General features: G+C 40.9%; 1 protein-coding gene across 1 annotated transcript; it reads right to left on the bottom strand.

Annotated features, from left to right (window-relative positions):
* Positions 1 to 376: 376 nt before the first annotated feature.
* On the bottom strand, positions 377 to 22,775 carry RUVBL1 (RuvB like AAA ATPase 1). Its single transcript, XM_030568238.1, has 11 exons — positions 22,513 to 22,775; positions 21,204 to 21,290; positions 20,255 to 20,387; positions 16,283 to 16,434; positions 14,610 to 14,699; positions 13,598 to 13,708; positions 11,858 to 11,921; positions 7,622 to 7,820; positions 4,940 to 5,042; positions 1,340 to 1,431; positions 377 to 995 (listed from the first exon to the last, which is right to left on the bottom strand). The coding sequence occupies exons 1-11, from the start codon at positions 22,651 to 22,653 to the stop codon at positions 836 to 838; spliced, it is 1,332 nt and encodes a 443-aa protein (XP_030424098.1). The 5' UTR covers positions 22,654 to 22,775; the 3' UTR covers positions 377 to 835.

Genomic DNA, 22,775 nt, shown 5'->3' with positions numbered 1-22,775 from the left:
TCAGAATATTCCTTGGTAAGGGAAGTGATTTTTAATCAGGCCGTTTAAAAACAACTGAGTTACAACCAAAAAAACCCTTAACAACTGGAATAAGAGATCTTTTTGTTAGAGATTATACCTTGCCTCTTCACAGGATCCAGGATTTTGTTCAGGGCCAAGAGAACTTCCACTACGCATCTCTGGTTCCCCCAAAGCAGTGTCTAGAACTGCCTCACCCCAAAGACATTAGATTCCTGATAAACAATTATGTCACGAAGCAGCAAACAAGATATAAATTCCATTTTTCTTTCACTCATCCTTACCTTAAAGGTCAGAAGACATGAGAGGCCATTTCTTCAGGCAGACCAGCATACAGAAAGAAAGAGGCACAACAGGCATTACTTGAAATATTTATTAAAACGCACTTCAGAGAAACATCACTTCAAAATTATTAGCAGGAAGAACTCTTGTTCAAACAAATTAAAAAAAGTTCATAGAGAAAACAGACTGTTCTTAAGCATCGGCTTCAAATAATCAAGAGGCTTTTCCTGAGCCTAGAGCATTTTTGTAACCAAATCTAAAGGACAAGCAAAAAAAAATATCCATTTCATATACACTCAGTAGAAGGGACAATAAAATGTTACAGGCATCAAGGAGCATCTTATTGCTTGCCAGCAAAATAGGAAAAAATTGGGCTGTTAGGCTTCATGTCTTGAGTATCTTACCATTTAAATACTTTCCAGTCCCAATGGAGATTAACCATTAATATTTCTCTTGCCCATTTCTCTCAATAATTAAGCCAAACCTTGGAAGAGTTAAAAGTTACTCCAAAGCATACGATGTGCAACAAGCTGCTTTATTTCATGTACTTTTCTTGTTGATCAGCCAAGATTTTTGCAGATGATTTGGCATCATAGAAAAGTTCATTTATTTCTTCAATGTGCTCCTTCTCAATGCTGTCTTTCCCATTAATCTTGGCTAGTAGGTTAGCTGGTGTCAGTAACTGCACAGCATACCTGTGATCAAAGAGAACAGGTTGAATTAACTGTTACAATCCAGTACATCACCACAGACTCCTGAAAGGGTACAAGTAAACTTGTCAGATTCCTTCCCAACAGCTCTATACCAGAGGCACAAAAGAGCAGTGGGATTCCAGGAAGTGCCCAGTGCACCTCCCAGGAGGAGAAATGGGAGGATTATCACTTTTGGATAGTGTTAAAAGCCATTCCTAAGGGACTAGAGGCCACTGTCCAGGAACTAAGGCTCACTCTTCCCTGGGAAAGGTGTTGTGTACTATTCCAAAGTACTTGCACTCTGCAAGGATTGGATATGAGAGAAAATTCCGATGGGCTCCACTTACCTTAAGGTTGTCTTGTTACCAATTTCTCCTAAATGGTTTAGGGCTTCCTCACTAATATTAATTCCCTCTATCTGGGCTCGAAGTTTTATGATCTGTTGGGATATAAGGTGGAGAAGTGAAGCTGCAGCAGTCATGTAACAGTCTGGACAGCAGCAGATCCCATGCTTATTAATTTTTGTGTGTGTGTACACACACCCCTACACCCACACCCTGCACACAATGGCAGACAGGATATCCTGTTTAGAGATGAGACATGAAACAAAAATATGATTTTTGTTTCAAACATACACTGCATCCTTTAAAACAAAAAATACCTCCCTCCCACCCCCTGCAAAATCCTAAATCATCCTGAATACCTCTGGACATCATTAATCATCATTGTAAAGGGAAGGGGAGGGACTGCATGGGTTGGTAAAGTCACGATGATTTTGCAAGGCTGGTTAAGCCTATTCAGTAATTAGAAGCCTAGTATAAAGCTTTCAAAGGAAAATCACTACAACCACATAGTTATTGACAATGGAGTCCTGTGTACACAGAGGCACAGAGATGCCTCAAACTCAATCCCGCATACTCTAAGTCACTGCTATATAGCACACTTCTACAAACCCTCTGAAAAACCCTGCTTTCCCCTCAGCTGCTCACTCCACACCATACTTTTTATTTGCTTGATAAGTTAGATGGTAAATAAATCAAAAAGTTACTTTATAAGGTTCACCTGCCCCTCCCTAAAATCACTAAGAAGAATCTAATCTTTCAAGAACAGTCGCAAGCTTGTACCAGTTTGAAGATCTTTGTAAAGTTGGAGAGCAAGATATCACCAATAAGCCTGTGTATAAAGCTGTAACAAAAGTGGCACAAGTCTCCCAGCAGTCCGTATTACCAGCTGAGTGATAAGGGGCAGACTGGATAATGATGTTGTGTTGTAGTGCTGAGATAACTCTGGAACTGCGAGCCTCATATAATACAGGTATTTTTCACTTTGGCAGCTTTGTAAACAAGATATCAAGAAGCACTCGTTTAAATTAAAGCCATAAAATGCAGCAGGGGAGTCAGGAGTGGGGGAAGAGAGAGTGAGAAAGAGAGAGGGGTTTAACACAGCAGAAAGTTGCTCTAAAAACATTACATTTTGAAGCAGCTTTTAGAGTGTTACAAATTAATGTTAGATTTGAGATTTAAAAAAAAATTGTAAAAGCAACTTCACTTTTCCATGCTTCCAGCTATTGCTACACTGACCCTCTCCAGAAATAGTACACCTTGAAGGGTCAGTTAATGACATATTAAAAAGCAACTTTTATAACTTTTTAGCTTGTAAGAGGTGCTGCTCAGTGACAAGAACGTAAGATCAGGACACTAAACCCAGCAAATACATTTAAAACTGCTGTAAAATGGAAGAAGTGTTTGGGTGAGAGAGTTCAAGAACAGATGTCCCAGTTATGCAAGTACAGGTATGACTATGCATAAGAGTTTCATATTAAATGGAGGGGCTGATGTTTTATGGTAAAGCAAGTTTCTTCCACATCACTGCAGGATTAAGATATTTGGGATTCCTTTGCTCTCAGACTGAAGCTGGATAATGGAATTTGTATATGAAATACTAACTTACATCACTCAACAGAAATTTAAGAAGCATTTTACATCTACTATAAACTACCAAGGCACAAGTGAAAGTTTTGCACAGACTCATTTTTTGAATCAGTCAAAAGTGAAGTTCCAGAGTTTTCAAAATTATTTTTTTGAGTAATGAAAATTATCCTTAGAATGAGCTCAAAGTTCTCACGTGACCCCCCTGCAAGGGGAAAAAAATTTTTTCTTAAAAAAACCCACTGCCTCTAAAAACTGCTATTTCTTAGCAAGAAAAACAAAAAGGAGAGTACACCCATATAAAAATTCTTTTAAAAACAAAGTGATTTCCCTCCCACCCCCAACCATGGCTTGTACAATTTTTTTTTAAACTTAAACAGCTTTATCTGGTCATGAATGAAACTCAGTTGCTCCAACTCCCAACCACCTGAGGTGGAGGTCAGCCATTAAGGCAGAATGTCTAATTATGGACACATTAAACATTCAGTGCCATAGTTTATTGGGCATAATCAGCAAGACTCTGTGGGAACAGCACTATTGCGGTCTTTCCCCCACCCAAGCAGGTCATGGCAATCACACAGTTCCTGCTCTAGACTTTTGAGAGTGGACAGTTCATAAATTAGACCTTTAATAGGCTACAAGGACAGCTTGAGGGTGTCCCATATGACGGCACAGCATACACCAGTTTCTATTTTATCAAAGTCCAATATTAACATTTTAATATAGTTCAACTCAACAAAAGGCAAATCAGAATACACGCTGCCGCTACAGTAATACATCCTAAGACAATGTAAGCACCACAGGAGGAAATCCAGGACAGAGTGGCAACCCTCACTGAATCTCCAGGCTTTGAGAACAAGTCAGAACTTTAAAACTGGCTTTATAGACAGACAAAACCCAATTGTATTACTGTACCGGCTGGCCATTTCCATTGTAATCTGCACTACAGTGCTTCAGCTGTCCTTTCAGGTGCACAAAAACCATCCTGAGCATGCCTTGAAACAGCAATTTACAAAAGCCTCCTCACACCAAATGAAATGAGGTTTTGCTTTTACATTTATGTTCGATAAATGCCTTAGCTTCACTTTGGCACTTATCCAGCAGCATGAGCCCATTATCTTGTGACAACGCTCCCTGCCATTGACACTATCTCCTAAATAATACAAAGAATTGACATGATAAACTGTAATGGCTCCTGTATCATGTCAGTTCATGCTATTGAGACGCTAATGAGGAGGATCTTTGACACGATGCATCATAATGGCACCCAAGGATTATAATCGATATACAATACATTGTGTTGGCCCACAGGAAAGTCTTGAGGCAGTAAGTAATGTATCGCTACAACTCCTCCTGCATTCCAGAATTCCAACTAGGAGTGTGGGGGAAAAAAAGAGTACCCTGTGGTTTTGTGAAGTTTAGAGACAGAAGTAGGATAAAAAAAACAGAGTCCATCTAGGGCCGGAGTCGCAGAAGAGCAGCCTATAGAGTTCTGCAACACAACTGCCCTCATCTTTAACACAGGGGTGCAGCCTGCAGAGACCAAAGGTCCCAACCCATTATGCTCAATTTCATATTAAGCAAAAAAGCACTGCACATTGCAGCCTATAGATTGTGTAGACAGCACCTCCATATTAGAGATCAGGGCAACAGCAATCCACTCCTTTTCTTGCGAGATAAGGTTTGCCTTTCAAGCCCCAGCCAGTTTACCAATGAACTCCTTTGTGGGCAAAATTCAGACTACCACTCTAGTTCATCATACTGGTCAACTAATTTAAAAATAAAAACACAAAAAACCACCCACACACACCACACCAAAAAACCAACCCAGAGAGGCAAATTAGTCACCGTGTCCACAGGAAACTTCATGGCACAGAGATGGTTCTGGGAGTAAACCCTGCTGTTCGAGCAGAGATCAAATAGCTACAATATATCATCACACACAGGTAAGTTCTAGTTCTTACCTCTATAGGCTGGAATTCCAGAGACTTTTAAAGAAATATTTAATATAGGCCTTACCTGTTTCATTTCCTGAGGCGTATACAGCATGGTTCGAATAATCATCACCCTATCCAGAAGGTCCAGTGGTATTCCGTGAGGGGACACTATATCCTCTGTGCCTCTGGAAGAGATACACAAGAGGTCAGACTCCTCATTCAGAGTTCAATATGTGGGTTTGGTTTAGATATTGGCAACTGAGTCAGGCCATTATAAAAAAACCTGTGGACAAAAGGGTTTATTTTTCCACCAAACACTCACACAAGACACACTAACGGGAACTATGTACATGACAAGGGAGAACAGACTCCGGAGTTCATAAGCTAAACCTGGAACAGCCTAAAATGAAAATATTCTTTCCCCTGCACTCTTAATGACTTCACTAGGAATGCTGAGAGATGGGAATTAGCTGGTGTCAGCTTCTTTATAACTTGTTCTCATAGTGCTAGTCAGTCCCTAAAGAACATACATACTACACCTGTCTGATATTCCCAAGTATACTGTACATATTCCAGCAAGGAGCAAATTATTTTTGCTGTAGTGTTTAAGCAATAAAGTAGAAATTCTATGCAGTACTGAACACTGAGAGCATCTTCTTTGCTTAAACCAGCCATCACTGCTCAGTTTTCCATATACTTTATTCCCCTCACTTAGTATCGTAGTTGTTTATATTCCACATTAGTGATCCAGCAGACTGAGAGGTGCAACGGCAAGACTGTGCATTCAGCATACAGTGTAGTCCCTAGAACTCTTCTTTTAGCAGGGAAAAGTGACACCAAGGATTCTAGACCTACCAATTCTTTTGCTAACTATGATGACCTTCAATTTCCAAACTCAGTGCAGTATTTGAGTGCTTCGGGCTCTGCTCATGACCCGCCACAGGAAGCTATGCAAAGGGTCAACAAGAAAGTAAATTTTTGAAAACATCTCCCACTATGTTCTCCAGCAGATGGCACTCTGCTTTCATATGAAGCTATTCCTAGTCATACTAGGATACAGAGCCAATTGTATGATACAAATGACTAGATACACCTCTTATCCTGTTAAGGGCCATCTGCAGGCAGATATAAATGGGAAAGCAACTTAAAATACTTGGAGAGTCCTGTGGCACCTTATAGACTAACAGACATTTTGGAGCACGAGCTTTCCTGGGTAAATACCCACCTCGTCACATGCATCCAGCCAAGTGGGTATTCACCCACGAGGCTCATGCTCCAATATGTCTGTTAGTCTATAAGGTGCCACAGGACTCTTCGCTGCTTTTACAGATCCAGCTTAACACGGCTACCCCTCTGATACTTAAAATACTTGGGATAGTAGTATGATCTGTTAAACACTAAAGCCAATGGATTTTCAGGTATTGCGGCAGTAATCTATGACCTGTTTTTAAGGCAAGAAGAAAGGCATTCAGTTTGTGACCTCCCACTTCCCAAGTGATAGATCGTGGCACCAATGTACCCTACTACCAGGTTAATTATTTAGCAGTATCTTCAGCTGTGTCCTGTGCTTGGGAAGTTCAATCCTTTAAACAGGTCTTCTTTGTATTTTACAGGGTCCAAAGAAGATACAATACCAATCCTTACCTAATCCCTGGTGAGTGAAGCCATGCTAACCCTGTTAGTAACAACTGTTCAATCACCAAAAGCCATATGGTGGTACCATTTCTCTAGGTCTCCTGCTCCAGGGCTGCTGATCTTTGCAGTTTATTTTAATATTTGTAATACTGTAGTGTCCAGAGGTCAGTGTGCTAAGTTCTGAACATCACACAGAAAGATATGGTCCCTCTTCGAAAGAGCTTTCCAGTTGAAGTCCAGATGCATCAAGTGGGGGTACCAAACAGAGGGGACTGGGGAAGGGAGGACAAGGGTGAGATTATCTGATTACACAGAGTAGCTATGTACAGTGTTTGCAGGTTCAATGAATTAAAACAAAATCAGTATCAATCCCTACTGGCAACTTATCTAGAAATGATCAGCTAGAAATTTACCACAGGCAACATGGTAGAAGTGGAACTTGGAGGGATCTGAGGGAAAATACGATTTTACTGACTATTTCAGAGTGTGAGTGAGTATGCGATACATTAAAGGGAGCCAGGGCAGAAAGTGTGTGTGCGCTTGTGAGAGAGATGGACTGGCTGCCATTGTTGGAGGAGCACAAGAGGCCTTGTCAATGCAATAAGACAGAAAAGTGGAAAGTAGGGGAGGGAGTAAGCTGAGAAGGGTTTTAAAGGTGAGAACAAGAAGCTAATAGTTGTTGCAGTGGAGGAGCGAGAGCCAGAGAAAAAACTCAGAGGACAGGGGGAAATAAGGTCCAAGAAGATGATCTTAGCAGCAGTGTTTTGAATGTAGATGTGCCGGGAGGGACGCAGACAGGAGATGTGTATGTTAAAGGAAGCCAAAGAAGAGGGCAGTTACAGTAGAACAAGGAAACAAACCTGCCAGTGGCAGCTGCTGAAGGGATCCCTGGAAACACAAGATGAAGAAAATACTTCCTCCCAACTCTCTAACCCAGTCATCTTTCTTTCCCCAGGGTGCAGCCCTTGAGCATTGGATGTGGCTCATGATCCATCCAGATGATCATCAGAGGTGTCTCAGCACCAAAGATGAAAGCATTCAAAGATCATAGTTCTTGGTACGGAGACAGCTAATTCTAAGTCTTACGGACAGAAGTGAACCATGCAGAATTCAATTTTAAAAACTGTACCTGATAATGCAGTTTCCTCGGTTGGAAGCAAAGATGACGATGGGAGCAATAGAAGATTCTAGTGCTCGATGCAGGTATGTGAAACATTCAATATCCAGCATGTGAACCTCATCTACAAAGAGCACACCTGGGACCAGCTCTGCAATGCCTTGATCAATGTATTTATTCACCACCTTGTTTATCTCCCCTCGAAGCTTGTCTAAGAGACAGGAAAGAAAACCATTTTAGTTGTTCTGTTAGTGCTCTCTGCATCTATGTGAAGGACCCTAAGACGCTAAAGTGGGATGCCACTTTCCTAGCATCTTCATTCTAAACCAGGGGTAGACAAATTTTTGGCCTGAGGGTCACATCATGTATGGAGTGACAGTTAGGGGAGGCTGTCTCCCCTAAAACAGCCAGGCGTGGCCAAGTCCCCACCTCCTATCTGACCCCCCCCCCACTTCTCGCCCCCGACGGCTCCCTTATAACTCCTGCTTCATCCAACCCTCTTGTTCACTGATGGGGCCCCCCCTGGGATTCCTGCCCCATCCACCACTCCCTGCTCCCTGTCCCCTGACCACCCCTGGACCCCACACCCCGACTGCCCCATCCAACCCCCCTCATTCCTGACTGCCCCCAACCTGTCCCATCCAACTCCCCTGTTCCCAGCCCTCTGACCGCCCTGACCCCTATCCATACCCCCACCCCCTGACCACCACCCTGAACTCCCCTGCCCCCTTACGGCGCAGCACAGAGCACTGGTGGCTGGCAGCGTTACAGCTGCACCGCCCAGAGCACTGGGTCAGGCCGCAGCTCTGCAACTGTGCTGCCTAGCCACCCTAAGCATTGCACCAGTGGTGCGGCGCGCTGAGGCTGCAGGGGTGGGAGGACAGCATGGGAGAAGGGCTGGGAGCTAGCTTCCTGGGCCAGGAGCTTAAGGGCTGGGCAGGAGGGTCCCACGGGCCGGATGTGGGCCATGGTTTGCCCACCTCTGTTCTAAACTGATATCCTATCAGGAATGGGTGAGTCACTGTAATGCAGACTCTGTGGTACGAGAGTCCGATTGAGCCAAGGTTCCATGTTTTCTCATACGCATAAGAGAGAAATGAAAGTATGATGTAGGGCTCACATTCTGGGAGAGTTACTGTTTCTCACTTTCAGTTCTTGGAACTTGTATACAAAGCTGGCCATTTTGTACAACCTGTCATCAATGGTGTAAAAAGCAACTTGAAAAACAAAATTAAAACACAGCATGGAGTCTGCAACAGAAAATCATGTCCCACTAATCTTGCATGTCTTTTTCTCTATTGAAGGATTCTAGAACAGAAGTGACCACTGCGATCATCTAGTCTGCCCTCCTGCATACTGCACACCACAGAACTTCCCCAAAATAATTCCTGGAGCAGATTTTAGAAAAAAATTGATTTCAAAATTGTCAGTGATGGAGAATCCACCACAATCCCAGGTAAGTTGCTCCAATGATAAATTACTCTCACTGTTTTAAGAAATGCCTTATTTCTAGTCTCTATTTGTCTAGCTTCAACTTCCAGCTGTTGGATCTTGTTATATCTTTGTCTGCTAGACTGAAGGACCCATTATCAAGTATGTCTCCATGTCAGTACTATTGACTGTGTTCAAGTCACCACTCAATCTTCTCTTTGCTAAGCTAACCAGACTGAGCTCCTTGCGTCTATCATTATAAGGCATGTTTTCTAATCCTTTGACTGTTCCTATGACTCTTCTCTGAACCCTCTCCAATTTATCAATATTCTTCTTGATTTATAGGCACTAGAACTGGACACAATACTCCAGCAGCGGTGGTACCAGTTCTAAATACAGAGATAAAATAACCTCTCTACCACTACTTGAGATTCCAGTTTATGTATCCAAGGATCACATCAGCCCTTTTTGCCAGAGGGTCACACTAGGGTCTCAGGTTCAGCTGATTACCCACCATAAAGCCTTTGACATGATCCCACACAAGAGGCTACTAAAGAAGCCAATTAGCCGTGAGGTGACAGGCCAAGTATTGTCAAGAATCAAAAACTGGCTAGGACACACAAACCAAAGAATAAGGTTAAATGGTCAGTGTTCATCATGGCAAAAGGTTAAACTTTTGAACTAGGTATAGCATTTAAAATAATGATCTGGAGAGGGGGTGGTGAGTAACGAGGTAGCAAAATTTGCAGATGACAAAATCCAGAGGACTAGGAGGAATTTCTGAGGACCTAACCAAGCTACGAGACAGGACAACATGATTGTAAGAAAAATTCCATGTCCATAAATGCAAAGCAATGAACATTGTAGGGAAAAAACTGAACTACTTTATGCTTTAAAGTTTTTAAATTCACTTTTATCAACTCAGGAAAGGGACTTGGATGGTGTCATGGGCAGATCAAAGATCTCTGCCCAATCTTTAAACAAAACAAAACAAAACAAGATGTAGAATGCATAAGGGATGGGATGGAGAACAATACAGAAAATAGGTTAGACTAGATGAACATAATGGTCCATTCTGACCTTAAAGTCTATGAGTCTATTATATAAATCAATGCTACAGCCTCATCTGAAATAATGTGGAGTATTGGTCATCCTTTCTCAAAAAGGATATTGTAAAATTAAGATGGGTCAAAAGTGTGAGGAGAATAATTAAGGGCATGGAAATCTCATTTGAAGAGAGATTAAAAAGACTGATTAATTTCATTGACTGTCTTGTATTATAATACAGGTAGAACAAAAGTTCCCAGTCTAATGTCCCCTGTTGTTCATCTCTGTAGGTAAATCAATGGTGGCAAATTCAAAAATAATATACCATATCGCCACACAACACGCGATTAGGTTATGAAACTCATTGCCACATGAAGTTCTTGAGGCTAAGAATTTAGCAAGATTCAAAAAGGGCAGAACACGTACATAAATATAAAAAATACTGAGTTAAAATTAAGGCTACATTTTTAGAAGGAATATGAAATTTCATACTTCAGGGATTAAGCCTCTCTCTAACTGTAAGAGATCAGCAACGATAGGCTGGTCAGGGCAGATTATCCCACATCTGCCTACTACAGGATTCTTGCATTTTCCTCTGAAGCATCTGGTACTGGCCACTGTCAGACAGGATACTGGATGAGACTGACCTCAGGTCTGGTCCAGTATAAAATTGCTCTCTTCCCAATTTCAATGTTTCTACAATACCCATTGTTTTCTATCTTACATTTATACATTCCACAGTTAAAACACATGAACATAACACCCTGAGGCATCTAACTCTGAGAGTGAGAGAAGAATTCCGTTACTCATGTAAGTATAAGCATCATCATCTGCTTGAATGCCGAGTACTTAGTACTTTTGACTAGGATAATTCTCCTACTTGCACAGCTTGTGAGGAACTTTGACAATGTTTCCAGGCATAACTGGAAGGAAAGCTAAATACTGCTGGTTTATTTTAACATAATTCAAATACAAGCAAAAATAGAATTCTGTAGCTTATTGAACATATGGATCCCAAAGCTGTGCAAGATGCTACAGAGATACAGTCTGACTTTAGAATATGGACAGTGATCTCTGCAAGAGATGGAGTACTTCAAAAGAGCATCATTCAACTTTAGTATTGAAACAGATTTTGATCTGAATTTAAATAAGACACTTGTTGAAGCACCATTTCTTTCAAAGCAAAAAGGACAGAAGATTTTTACTGTAGGTATTTTTCCTTTTGTGATTTGTAGGTAAGAAGAGAATCAGTTCCACTTACAGCATCCATATTAAAGTCCTTCAGCTGTTGCTATAGGTGAGTCGATGCCACACAGAACCACTCAACAGTGATCTTTTCACAGCCATTTTGCAAAACTATTATACAGTTGCATAATATGAGAACAGGTAGCACACTCCAAGGTGAAAGAATAATTTAGTTCTGTAATTGTATTGGTTTTTTCCTTCATGGAATGTGTGGGTCCCCTACCATAGCCAGTGGCACCATTTTGAAAGAATAGGCAGCTAATCCTAGTATCGTGACTGACTTTCTCCCTCAATAAAATGGGCTCCAATGTCTTAAGCAACATATGGGATATTATTTGTATAATGGTGCTGCATTTGATTCCGGTCACTGCACTGCTGGCAGCTAACATGTTCCTTTCTGAAGTATTTTGAAATATATTCACTATTAGAGGTGCTACATAAATTCATTTCTTTCAACTCCTTGTCTAGTAGGCATATGTATAGCTTATGCTGAGGGTAAAGATGTGGTGCAAACAATTTTTATACCTGTGATTTCAGTTTTTTTAGGCTTCATCAATTGTCCCATCATGGAAAGAATGTCTTGCCCACCCTGGAAAAAGCAAAGTTAGAGATAAACAATTTCTCCTTCCTGTGCTGTTGCTCAGTGCACCTGGTTGATATGGACCAGGCTATTATAGAAGGTAGGGTACAAAAGTTGAATAATCATTCATTTATTTGGGATCCTTTGTAATATTTAGTTCTAACAATGGATGATTGTTTCTAACCCAACTGTCCGACCCATTATCACTTCACTGCCTTGGGATTCCAAATTTATCTTTTTTTAGCTAAAATAATGCCTCTTCACTCCTTTTAAGTCTGGACTTTAGAGAGAAAAGCGAGAGAGCTCAAAGTTTAACACTCTTTCCTATAGCACGGCCAATTTCACTCCTCACAAATGCAACTGAGAGCAGAAAGGCTGGAGCTGCCTGTTTGGACTGTGAGTGTTTAACTTTCCAAAAGATGGATAGTTATGTTGAGATTTTAAGACGTTTACATCCCTTATTTGTGTAGGCCAAGTCTGGTGGGGGGGGGGTTGGGGGGGTTCTGTTTACATTTTGAAAGTAGATTAAGGGGCTGGAGTGTCAAATTATGAGAGTGTCCCTTCACATACAGAACCTGTAAGTATTTGTATTTTTTTTTTTAAAAGTCACTGTCCATATACAACACCACTTGCCAAAGTAGTGACCTCCCAATACTGGGGAAAAAGGAAAAAACACTCCCTATATAAAAAGTTTGCTACTGTAGAATGCTTAAGGTGCTGCTGCAAGTAACTGGGGAGTATATTAATACTAAACATTTCTAAAGGATACAGGGCACGTACAGAAATCACACTGAAGTCAGACAAGCAAAGATCATTTATCAGCGTGTCGGCAGTTCCCATTTCATGGCCAATGAAACAATAAATACAGAGCAAAGGAAGTTAATCTGCATCCAGAACATTTCAATAAATAAAAACAATGCGGACCTGCTGCCTGCTGCCAGTTTATATCTTTAAGTATTGAGGATGGAAGGTAACCTACTCTTTACGTGGTGATGGGAACAGCTCCCTATAAAGACCTCCTATTAGCATCAGCCTGTAGGTTTTTTGGTTAGTTGGGGTTTTTCAGCATAAATTATGCTTTAGCTTCTAGCACAGTGGTTCCTCAATGTCTTTTGAGGAAGCCATCCTTGTGATGTATTGGGCTGGTACCCCCTTCTCCTGGTATTCCCTGGTACTATGCTCTGGCACCTTTTTCTCCAGTTGCTCATTCTTGCACTTCTTTTGCTGCTATTCTTTTTTCTTGCTGGTATTTGTTCATTTTCTCATCTTTTCTTGTTTTTTGTGCCCCCTGGCTATTCCCTCACTCACCAGAAAGCTACTTGCTGGATGGGATGAAGAGCATCTATCAATGTGTCTATGGTGCTGGGAAATGTACTCTTGCTGCCAAGAATTTCAGGAGCAGATATACAAAGGCTGAGCAAGCAAATTGCTCCCTGAACATTTATGGAGCTGGTTCTGTGGCCAGGAACTGCAGGGAAGGAGAGAGAAGATGGGTTTCAAGGTGCTACCTACTGTTTTTTCAATAGTGGCATGTTTTCAGTGGAGTGAGTGGATCCCACAGCCTGCAGCATTCCCTATCCTCACTGCTTCTCACCCTTTCCCCACATGCCATTGTGTTAGCCTGGTACCCATCCTCAGGCAAAGAAACAGTTTTTTGCACAGATTTAGTCTCTAGAGTCAAGTACCTGAGGTCTAGCATTGGCCACATCCAGGTCATGCAGGGTGACATCCAAGGGGACATACTCTTCAGCTTCAAGGTCAAATTCTGTGGCATAAGTATCACACCTGCCTTGCCTCTGTGGAAAAGGGTGTGTGTGGGGGGGAGGAGTGGAGGAGGAGAAAAAAGGCAGAGGGGGAAGAGAAACACACAGGTATATAGTTAGTTTCATTGCCAAGACTTTGAGTGACATACAGTTGATAAAGGGCTTGGTTCACAATTCCAGTCCTGACAAGCTTTGGTTGACACTTCAGAATATGCCCTGTTCCCCGCTTAGCAACATGCATATCCTATCTACTGATCAAGGCTCAAAAATCCTGTTAAAAAACACCAGATATTTTCCCACTGAGAATATTCCACCTCCCTCTGCTCTTCTTTTAACTGTATGCGATTTCTGCTAAAGGACAAATCCAGCAGATTAACTAGAGATTGGGAGAACTGTTCAAGACCTCTTTGTAGGTGGGTGATTTATTATATGATACGAAATATTATGCTCATCCATTAAACAGCAAGTATCACTGTACACTACATTTTAAATCAGATATAAAAAGAATGCTAACTAATGCAGTATTCCCTTCTACATGCATACATCTTGTGGAGAAATATCAGAGATAAAAGAAAGATTAAATACACTGCATATTTCAGTTTGAGAATGACTAAAGTTGTTTGTTTTTTTACCCTCTCTTTAGAAAAGATGCCTTGGTCTTAAAGGTTAAAGGAATGAAAGCTCATCCCAAGCAGCTGCAGAGACGGCTTCCTTGCCAAGATGACCTTAATTGTGAACTGGATGACCACCTTGTCTTGCGGCAGGAGGAATGTCTCCCTCCACAGTAGCAAAGTCCCAGACCTTTCTTTAACAGTCTTATCCAGCCTGTCCAAGCCAGATAAGGTTAATAGGTCACAGAGCCTTTGGCCGAGGGACACTGGAAGTTCTCTGAGTACACAAAGCAGGGTAAGAGTCAAATCATGTTTGGCTTTACCTTGACAGCTCCACTGTTTGCTTCAATGTAGATCACATCCCCAGCTTCCACTCGTTCCTTCTGTAAACTTTCAAAGATGCTGGGGTCCAACTGGAGACAAACAACATGGGGGATTAGACAGTTCTACTGTATTGCAGAATGAGCATGAAACGAGATTTAAACCAAAGCCTGTTAGACAGTCTGACAAAATGAGTTAAGATTTCACAAAGTTGGAAATTCTGAGGCTCAATTCAATGTTCAGGGCAAGACCTAGAACAGGATGCACAAAGAGTATTGTAAAATTTCTTTATTCACTTCCCCTGCTATTTGAGGAAGAGGCTTTGAGACTAAGTCATATTTACTGTTTTACTTAACTTTTCTTTATAGAGGGTATTTAAACTTTTCTTGCCTAATCTGTTTTTCTGATGAATTAATGTTACAATTTAAAGAACTGCATCATGCCAAGTTGTGAGGATGCTGGTATATATCAGGAAGAGGATGCCTTTACATTTCATACTGATATACCCTTTGTTCTCAGGGTGCAGTGCTTTTCTTGGCTGCCAGTCTACCCTTAAAAAGGGCTAGCTGTTGATTCTGGAACAGACAGCACCTGTTGACCACTCAATGTCTTTTTATGTTTATGGAGGGATGTGACCCTTTATAGTCAGAAGGGACCATTGCAATTATCTAGTCTGAGCTCCTTTTGTTCTCTTTCCTACATGCAGTTACTAAATGAGCAAGGTGGAAGCCAAAACATGGCATGTGCTTTTGTTTTTCTTGGGTGGATGGTGCATTTACTTCCAGTAATGATTCTCTTATTTTGCATCTTCAAAATGAACAAATAGAAGACAATATGTTCTAATCATCAGAGATGCTGCTGTAAATTCTCTTATCCCCATTTTATATACTGTATAGCGAAGGAAAACTGAGGTACAGATTAAGTGACTTGTCTACAGAAACAAAGGGAGTCAGGGTCTGACCTAGGAAAAAACCTGGGTTTTTGGCTCCCAGTCACATGTTCGGACCACCGGACCTTCCTCCTTAACATAAAAAGGAGGCAAGGAACATATGAAATAATTTACACTAATACAGGCAAGATTTCAAGAAACTATCTTCCAATATTCAGGTGAGTACTAGTTTTTAAAAGAAGTGCTTTCTTATGTATTTAATTGTTATGATAAATATGGAGCTGTAGTTGGGGTCAGGCTCAGCATCACATACAGCAAAATGTGCTGCCTTGGAGAGGCAGATCCATTTGGCTCCTGAGTTCAGTCCTTTGTTCCATCGGGCTGGTAATGCTATCAAAGTGACACGCTCAGGCATCTCTTGCAGTCTGAGCTATACTTAGAGCGGTCTGAAGGTGTGTGTGTGTTTGGTGCGGAAAGTTAGGGTGAAATGGCAGTTTTAGAGGACCTCTGGATCAACAAATTCCCCTGTAGCTGAACACAGAAGGTTACCTGAAGTTAAGTCTTTAAATTATTAGTAAGAGACCCAAGAGTCTAATATTTCTATATAATATGAACAGGTCAATTTGTTCACTACCAGTACACAGGTGACAGGGGGAAGAAATGGGCTCTTCTAAACTTTATTTGGTACCAGGCTAGAGATCACAAAATTAAGTAAGATGGGAACAAAGGTAAAAGGATGCATTTCTGGGACACTGAATGAAATGCTGGAGAATTTATCATATATACCTTCAGCTGCTTTGTTCCTTTTGCTGTTTTGAGTCCTATAATTACATGGCTAATGGTTTTGCCATATCCACCCATCGGGTTCTCAGTCTCACATGGAGTTAATTCTGTGACTTCACCTTCATAAACCTCCTTGGTCTCTTTTATCCTCAATCCTACAAGAAATAGTTTACATGAGTTGCACTGTATAAATAAATGGCCATTTACATTTAATTATTCTTGACTCTTATATTCACCATCCAGAAGTCATTCTGGCCAATGTCTATAAACTTGAGAGCATCAAGGGTGTTTACATACTACAATGTACGTCATGGTTATTCCCTATTTTGGAAAGTAAAAAATAAAATTAATACCCTGTTTTGTTTTTGTATTAGTAGGAGAGAAAATTGATCCCCAGGTCTCTTAATCAGAAAGCTAAGGACATTCATGCAATTTAAGCCAAAATCCTGACCCACAATGATGGTAATTAGGGACACTGAAATTTTAAAAACCAATGCCTTCATGTAACTTTAGAGATTCTAGTAACAAAGTTAAAGATAAAAATGTATGTTAACTAATTTATTTTAAAGGGATTCTGACAGAGGTTAAGGTTTAGTATTTAAAATGTGTGTTTGGTTTTTAAATGAATGTACTGTATTATAGCCAAAGCTGGACCAGATATAAATTAGAGACCTCTGGTGGTGTGCTAAATTCAAACTATTCCTGCATTTCTGACAGCAGAGCCCTTTAGAGATATGCAGACTTTTCTAGTCTAGGTACTTCTCTAGGACTCCCATTACCATAGTATCTATTATTCCTTCTATGACCATCTATAATTAAATCTTTAATTTATATGTTAGGTTTCTAAATATGGGGTAGAGAGAGTTTTATTCTTAGGATAATTTGACCATAAAATATCACCACCACAATTATGCAAAGGTTCCAACTACATGAAAGTTCAAAGAATCCACTCCTTAACAGGCACTGTAAAATAGATATGTTATGAGGTTCATACACCATCCCAAAAATAACAAGTGGACTGCACTGGGAACTCATTCTGTACAGGATTGGAGGTCACCAGAACCCTATAAAAGTTCCCTTGTTTTGTAGCTTTTCATTTTGCTTTGAAATAAATACATGGACCAGATACTTCATCAGTAATCTTGAGCTGCTGATTGGGTAGGGGGCAGGGGAATAATTTTGACAAAAATAATATGGGTCTGTCTCCTCCTACTGGTCTCGTATTAAGAATGGGATTTTTAAAGAAAGACACACATGTGAATTATAAATAAATACAGTTTGATAATTTTCGTGGAATTGTTAGTTTACCTTTGTTGTCGAATACTCTGCAATACACATCACATGGAATATAATTTCCATATAGTGTCTTGGGTGTGCCTTACAGAGAAATTAACAAGTCTATGCTTTGAACACATATTTTAAGTGGCATATCACGGAGGTTTACAGCTAATGGTGGTTGCTCTAGCCAATGGAATGAATTGTTTTATTGCTCCTTAGTTGTTAGAGATTTTAATTGGATGTAGTAGGAGCAAGGTTTATTTTAGGCAAGAGGCAAATTTGGAGTTTAGATATGAAGATCTAGATCAAAGAGTTCCTAGTACAGGCATTCCCTGTGGTTATATTTAGATGCATGATTCTAAAAAGGAACTTATGGGGTCCTATATTTATTGGCTTAATAGTACTAAGAGGAGTAAAATCTTGTTTGCCATGTAAGCAATCAGTTATAGGTTGGAGACATAAGGAATAATATACTGTTTAAGCAGTGGCTATTTTAAGAGAGATTTTTGAATGTAACTGTACTTTAACATTTTCTGTCAACATCTTTGCCAATTGCTAATAAGCTCTATACAGGATTAACATCCGTGCTACATTTCTTTTTTAAATCAGAGGACAGAATTGCCCTATAATCTTCTAGTCCCTGTACATCTTGTCTTTTATGTCTCTTATGAACCATAAGCTCTCCACAGCAGAGACTGCCTGTCTTGATGAGTCCTGAACACCACCAAGCACGTCAGACCCTGGTAATAAGTCTAGTATTAAAGAATCCTGACTATTAATAATTCTGACAGAGAGCACCTTCAATATGGCAAAGAAAACAATCTAAATGAGAGATGGGAACCACACTGGGTACATTGTTAGGACATGTGTCAATGAGCAGGGCCCAGAACAATTGGAGAATCTGATGCACTAGTGGTTGTCCATATGGGTACTGTCCCTAACACAGCTGTATCCAATAATAAGAAACCCTGTGAACGAGACTCAGGTATCTGACTATTAGTCAGAATCATTTCAATTTTAGCCACCTCAGTATTATTGAAAGTACTATGCATGAAATGTATAGCAGGTCACAATATGTGTGGCCTGTTATGTGAAGAATCACATGAAAACCCACACTGAAGCATCAGGACCACAGTGAGGCTTGATACAAGTTGCTTCTACACACAAGAAATGTTATCTTACAGTCATCACATGCCTTGCATTGGGGTTATTCCAATTAGAGAACAAAACCCTTTTCTGAAAACACACACTAGAAATTCCTTTTTATGACAATGAAAGTAAAACTTACAAAAATTAGATCTGAGCATGACTGGAAAGTGTTTACTTCATGTAAAACAGGGGCTCATTAATCCTTTAAAATATGTTTGGATTTTTTGTAATTGGTGTTAAAAGGAACAAATCTCCCCAAAGGAATGTTTTACAATAACCCGCATTAGGTAAATCTGACATGGAATTCAACAGAAGGGAATAGAAGAATCTGTCCTTCACTAGCACCACTCTGTTTAGAAGCATCCCTGTGCTGACCTTCAGGGAATGTGAAGCACCAACAATGTGGTCAGCTGTTAACTAGAAGGAGTTAAATTAGTGCAATCTCTAGGAATGACAATGTGGATGACACAGGTTTCATCTGCTGGTTCAAGTTTCCAAAGCTCTGACAAGGAATTTCATCACATCAAGGAAATATTGTAGCCTGCTCTCTCTAATCTCCGATCTCCCTCCTCGCAAGCTGTGCCAACCTAACGGTAACTTACAGATCAGACTACTGAAATCGCTTTCTTATAGAAATCAATGGGGCACTTTTGTCAGGTTGCAGGCTTGAGAGAGATTCTTCACCAAATACCTAGCTGAAATCCACAGTGAATCACTACAGAGAAGCCAGGGAAATTAACCGATACTGTGTTCACAGTGAAAACAATTAGGCTATCTTTTTGTAATCCAAGTGCATGCAAGGGCCATTTTTGACTTACTTCATCAGTTGTCAGACGCAATCATATAGAAGTAATACACGATTAATTTAAAGACTCAATGATCTTTTGTTGCAAATTTAACTTGGTTCTTTCAGATAAATGAACCCAGACAATTCAAGTTAATTTCCTCTTTAATTCTAGAATGCATTTACCACTTAATAAGCTACTCATCTTACTAGCATGGAACATTTTCTTGTGCTCACTTAGAAAAAAATGTCAGGCAAAGTACTGATATGTAGGAAACTTAGGTTTAAGTTTTTGGCTAGCAGGGACTGAGAATATTGTCGAGAGAGAGAGGTGCATTTCCCTCTCTACAAAACCCTCCAGACCCAAGACTCACGTTGACAGATTCTAAAGAGATTTTTTTTCTAACTTTGTCCAGCAACAATATGCAGGAACAGGAGAAGATCCTGGAGGACAAGGCAAGGGAATGGAAAAATTTCCCTCCTGCCACAGCCTTGGAAGGGAGTGAACTGGAATAACTGAGGTGACAAAGACATGAGCACTGCATTAAGTTTCATAGTGCAGAAAACCCATACTGACTCAGCTAATGAGGAAAAAATACCGAATAAAACAGGGCTAAAAAGAACATTGAAAACTGCAGCATGAAAACATGGCCCCTCACCAGAACTACTGGAAAAAGCTAGTGTTCTGTTGTTCACAATTTTTTTTCTCTTTTTTTAAAAACCCAAACCTAAGCATGTTACTCTTCTTCTATTTTAACACTTACCTATTGCTCTTCTGAAATTTTCCATCAGGACTTCTGTCTTCTTGATCTCAGTGGAGTATACCTCACTTCCAACCATAGGACAAAACGGAACCTTACTTCCCAACTCTTGAGCAATAGCAAGAGCCAAAGCAGTCTATAAAAATTCAAGAGACTGAACTATTACACACTTAAAAATTGTCATAAGAAATAAATGTATAATGACTACAAGATCTTGTGGAAAAAGAGGATTACCACTCCAGAAGGTTAAAACACTTTGCTCAATATGTCACCTTTTGTCCAAGAACCTGCAAGTGCTTAAAAAAATATTATTTTAAGCCTCACAGTGCTCCATTTTATAAACAGAGTACTACAAGTGGCTTCAATGAGACAATGGAAGAATGAGAGTGGAACCTAGGAAGCCTGACTCCCAGGTCCTATGTTCTTATCCATTCTACTTTCTCATATACAACTACAGCACTTTTCCCTAACATCATGGCTTTTATCCAAGGATTATAAAGCACTGCCAAGAAACACTTTTAAGCTAGTCATAAAACAGTTTAGTAGTATTGGGCAGTGTCTCTTACATCCAATATGAAAGATGTTAAGTCTTTTAAAGTGCAAGGAACAAAAGTAAAAATGCTTTTAAATCCCAAATTTATATGTTTAAGAAGACCTTTCTTTAAAAACCACATATTTCATATTACATTTTCATTCACTCGTGTACGCAGAATAGTTTTTACACGGTTGGCACTAGAATGAGATACTGCCACCGCATGCTCATAAGATGGCAAAATACAACTTGGAGCAGGGATCAATGCTGGCTCAACTCTAGCTCAAGTTTAAACTTAAAAAAAAGCTTCAGTTACTGGAGAAGGAACCTGCTGAAATTATTACTAGGAAATATTTGACACCATTATAATTAAGACAGAATGGCAGAGAACATCTTCAGCACTGAGAAGACAGACAATACCTTGCCAGTTCCAGGAGGTCCTGCCAACAGCACAGCTCTACCAGCCATTTTCTTGCTTTTGATCAATTCCACTATAACACCACAAGCCTATAATTAAAGAAATGAATTTAGATATTTATCAGAACACTTAAAGGTTAGACTGTTTGAGAATATTCCTTTAAAGGTAGACACAATAATACCTTTACACTGCCAGACCACTTTTCTTTCCAGAGGAACTCACAGTGCTTTATAAGAATTAGTACTCATAACACCATTGAGATTAAGTATGATCTCAATAATAGATGGGGAAACTCAGGCAGAGACACAAGAAGTGATTTCCCCAGATCACTGAAATCTGTGGCAGATGTACAAATAGAACGTAGGAGTTCTGACACTTTACTGTAAACACAAACTACTTACTATACCTATAAGTGTTTGAGAATGGAGTGGCTCTTAAACCTTAAACCAAAGACGGCAAGCAAACTGATTTTCAGTGGCACTCACACTCCCCGGGTCCTGACCACCAGTCCAGGGCGCTCTGCATTTTAATTTAATTTTAATGAGGTGTCTTAAAGTAAATAAGGTTTTAAAATGATTACATACAACAATAGTTTAGTTATATATTATAGAAAGAGAACTTCTAAAAACGTTAAAATGTTTACTGGCACACAAAACCTTAAATTAGAATGAATAAATGAAGACTCGGCACACCACTTCTGAAAGGTTGCTGACCCCTGCTTTAGTGTATTAAGAGTAATACATGAGAGTGTGGTCCAGTGGATAAGACACAGCCCTGAGAGTGACCAGCTCTGGGTTCCACCCAAGTTAATGAGCTGCTGTGCGACCTTGGGCGAGTTCACTTTGCTGCTCTGTGCCTCAGTTTCCCCACCATAAGAAACAGATGATGACACCAATGTTCTGCTGTAAAGTGCTTTGACATCTGTGGATGCGTGGTGCTGTAAGGGTGAGCTGCCATAGCTGAGGTTAGACTAAGGAGGCCCACAGGGCGCAGGTAACTGGAGTTTTACGAAAGGACCCACAGGAGACACAAAGATTTAAGCAGCTGGACTCCGGCCCCTCCAAGCGGCCGGGGGAGGGGGCAGAACAAGCAGTCCCGGCAGGGGGCCACGAAGCAGCTGGGCCGGATATTTCAGCTCGCAGGTGGCTGTTTTGGCGCCAGCTCGGTTAAGGGATGGAGCCCTCTGAGAGGGGGTGGGATGTGAAAACGGGCAGCAAAGGCCCCCCCCCGGCCTGGCGGCTCCCCACTGGGGCCTTTTTATGCCTTCTGGGCACCCCCCACCTCGGCCTCCCATGGGTCGGGGACCCTCACCTCTCGGGCGTTCTCCTGCCCCACCAGCCCGGCCCCCGCCGGCTTGGCCGCGCCGCTCTCATCCAGCCCCAGCCCCTTCACGTGGCTGTGCGCGGCGATGCGCTGCGTCTTCGAAGTGCTCTTCACCTCCTCGATCTTCATCCCGGCGGCTACGGGCTCGGGACTGCGGGGCAGACACCGGGCGGCAGCTCCCTCCTCTCCAGACAGGCACGGGTAACATGCGGCCCGCGCGTTACCAAGGCTCCCGGCGCCCGGGCAGCTAA

This window comes from Gopherus evgoodei, chromosome 7, assembly GCF_007399415.2.
Source record: "Gopherus evgoodei ecotype Sinaloan lineage chromosome 7, rGopEvg1_v1.p, whole genome shotgun sequence".
Classification (NCBI taxonomy): Eukaryota; Metazoa; Chordata; order Testudines; family Testudinidae; genus Gopherus; species Gopherus evgoodei.
Note: the sequence above shows the minus strand (reverse complement) of the source record. Positions and strands in the feature narration are given on the sequence as shown.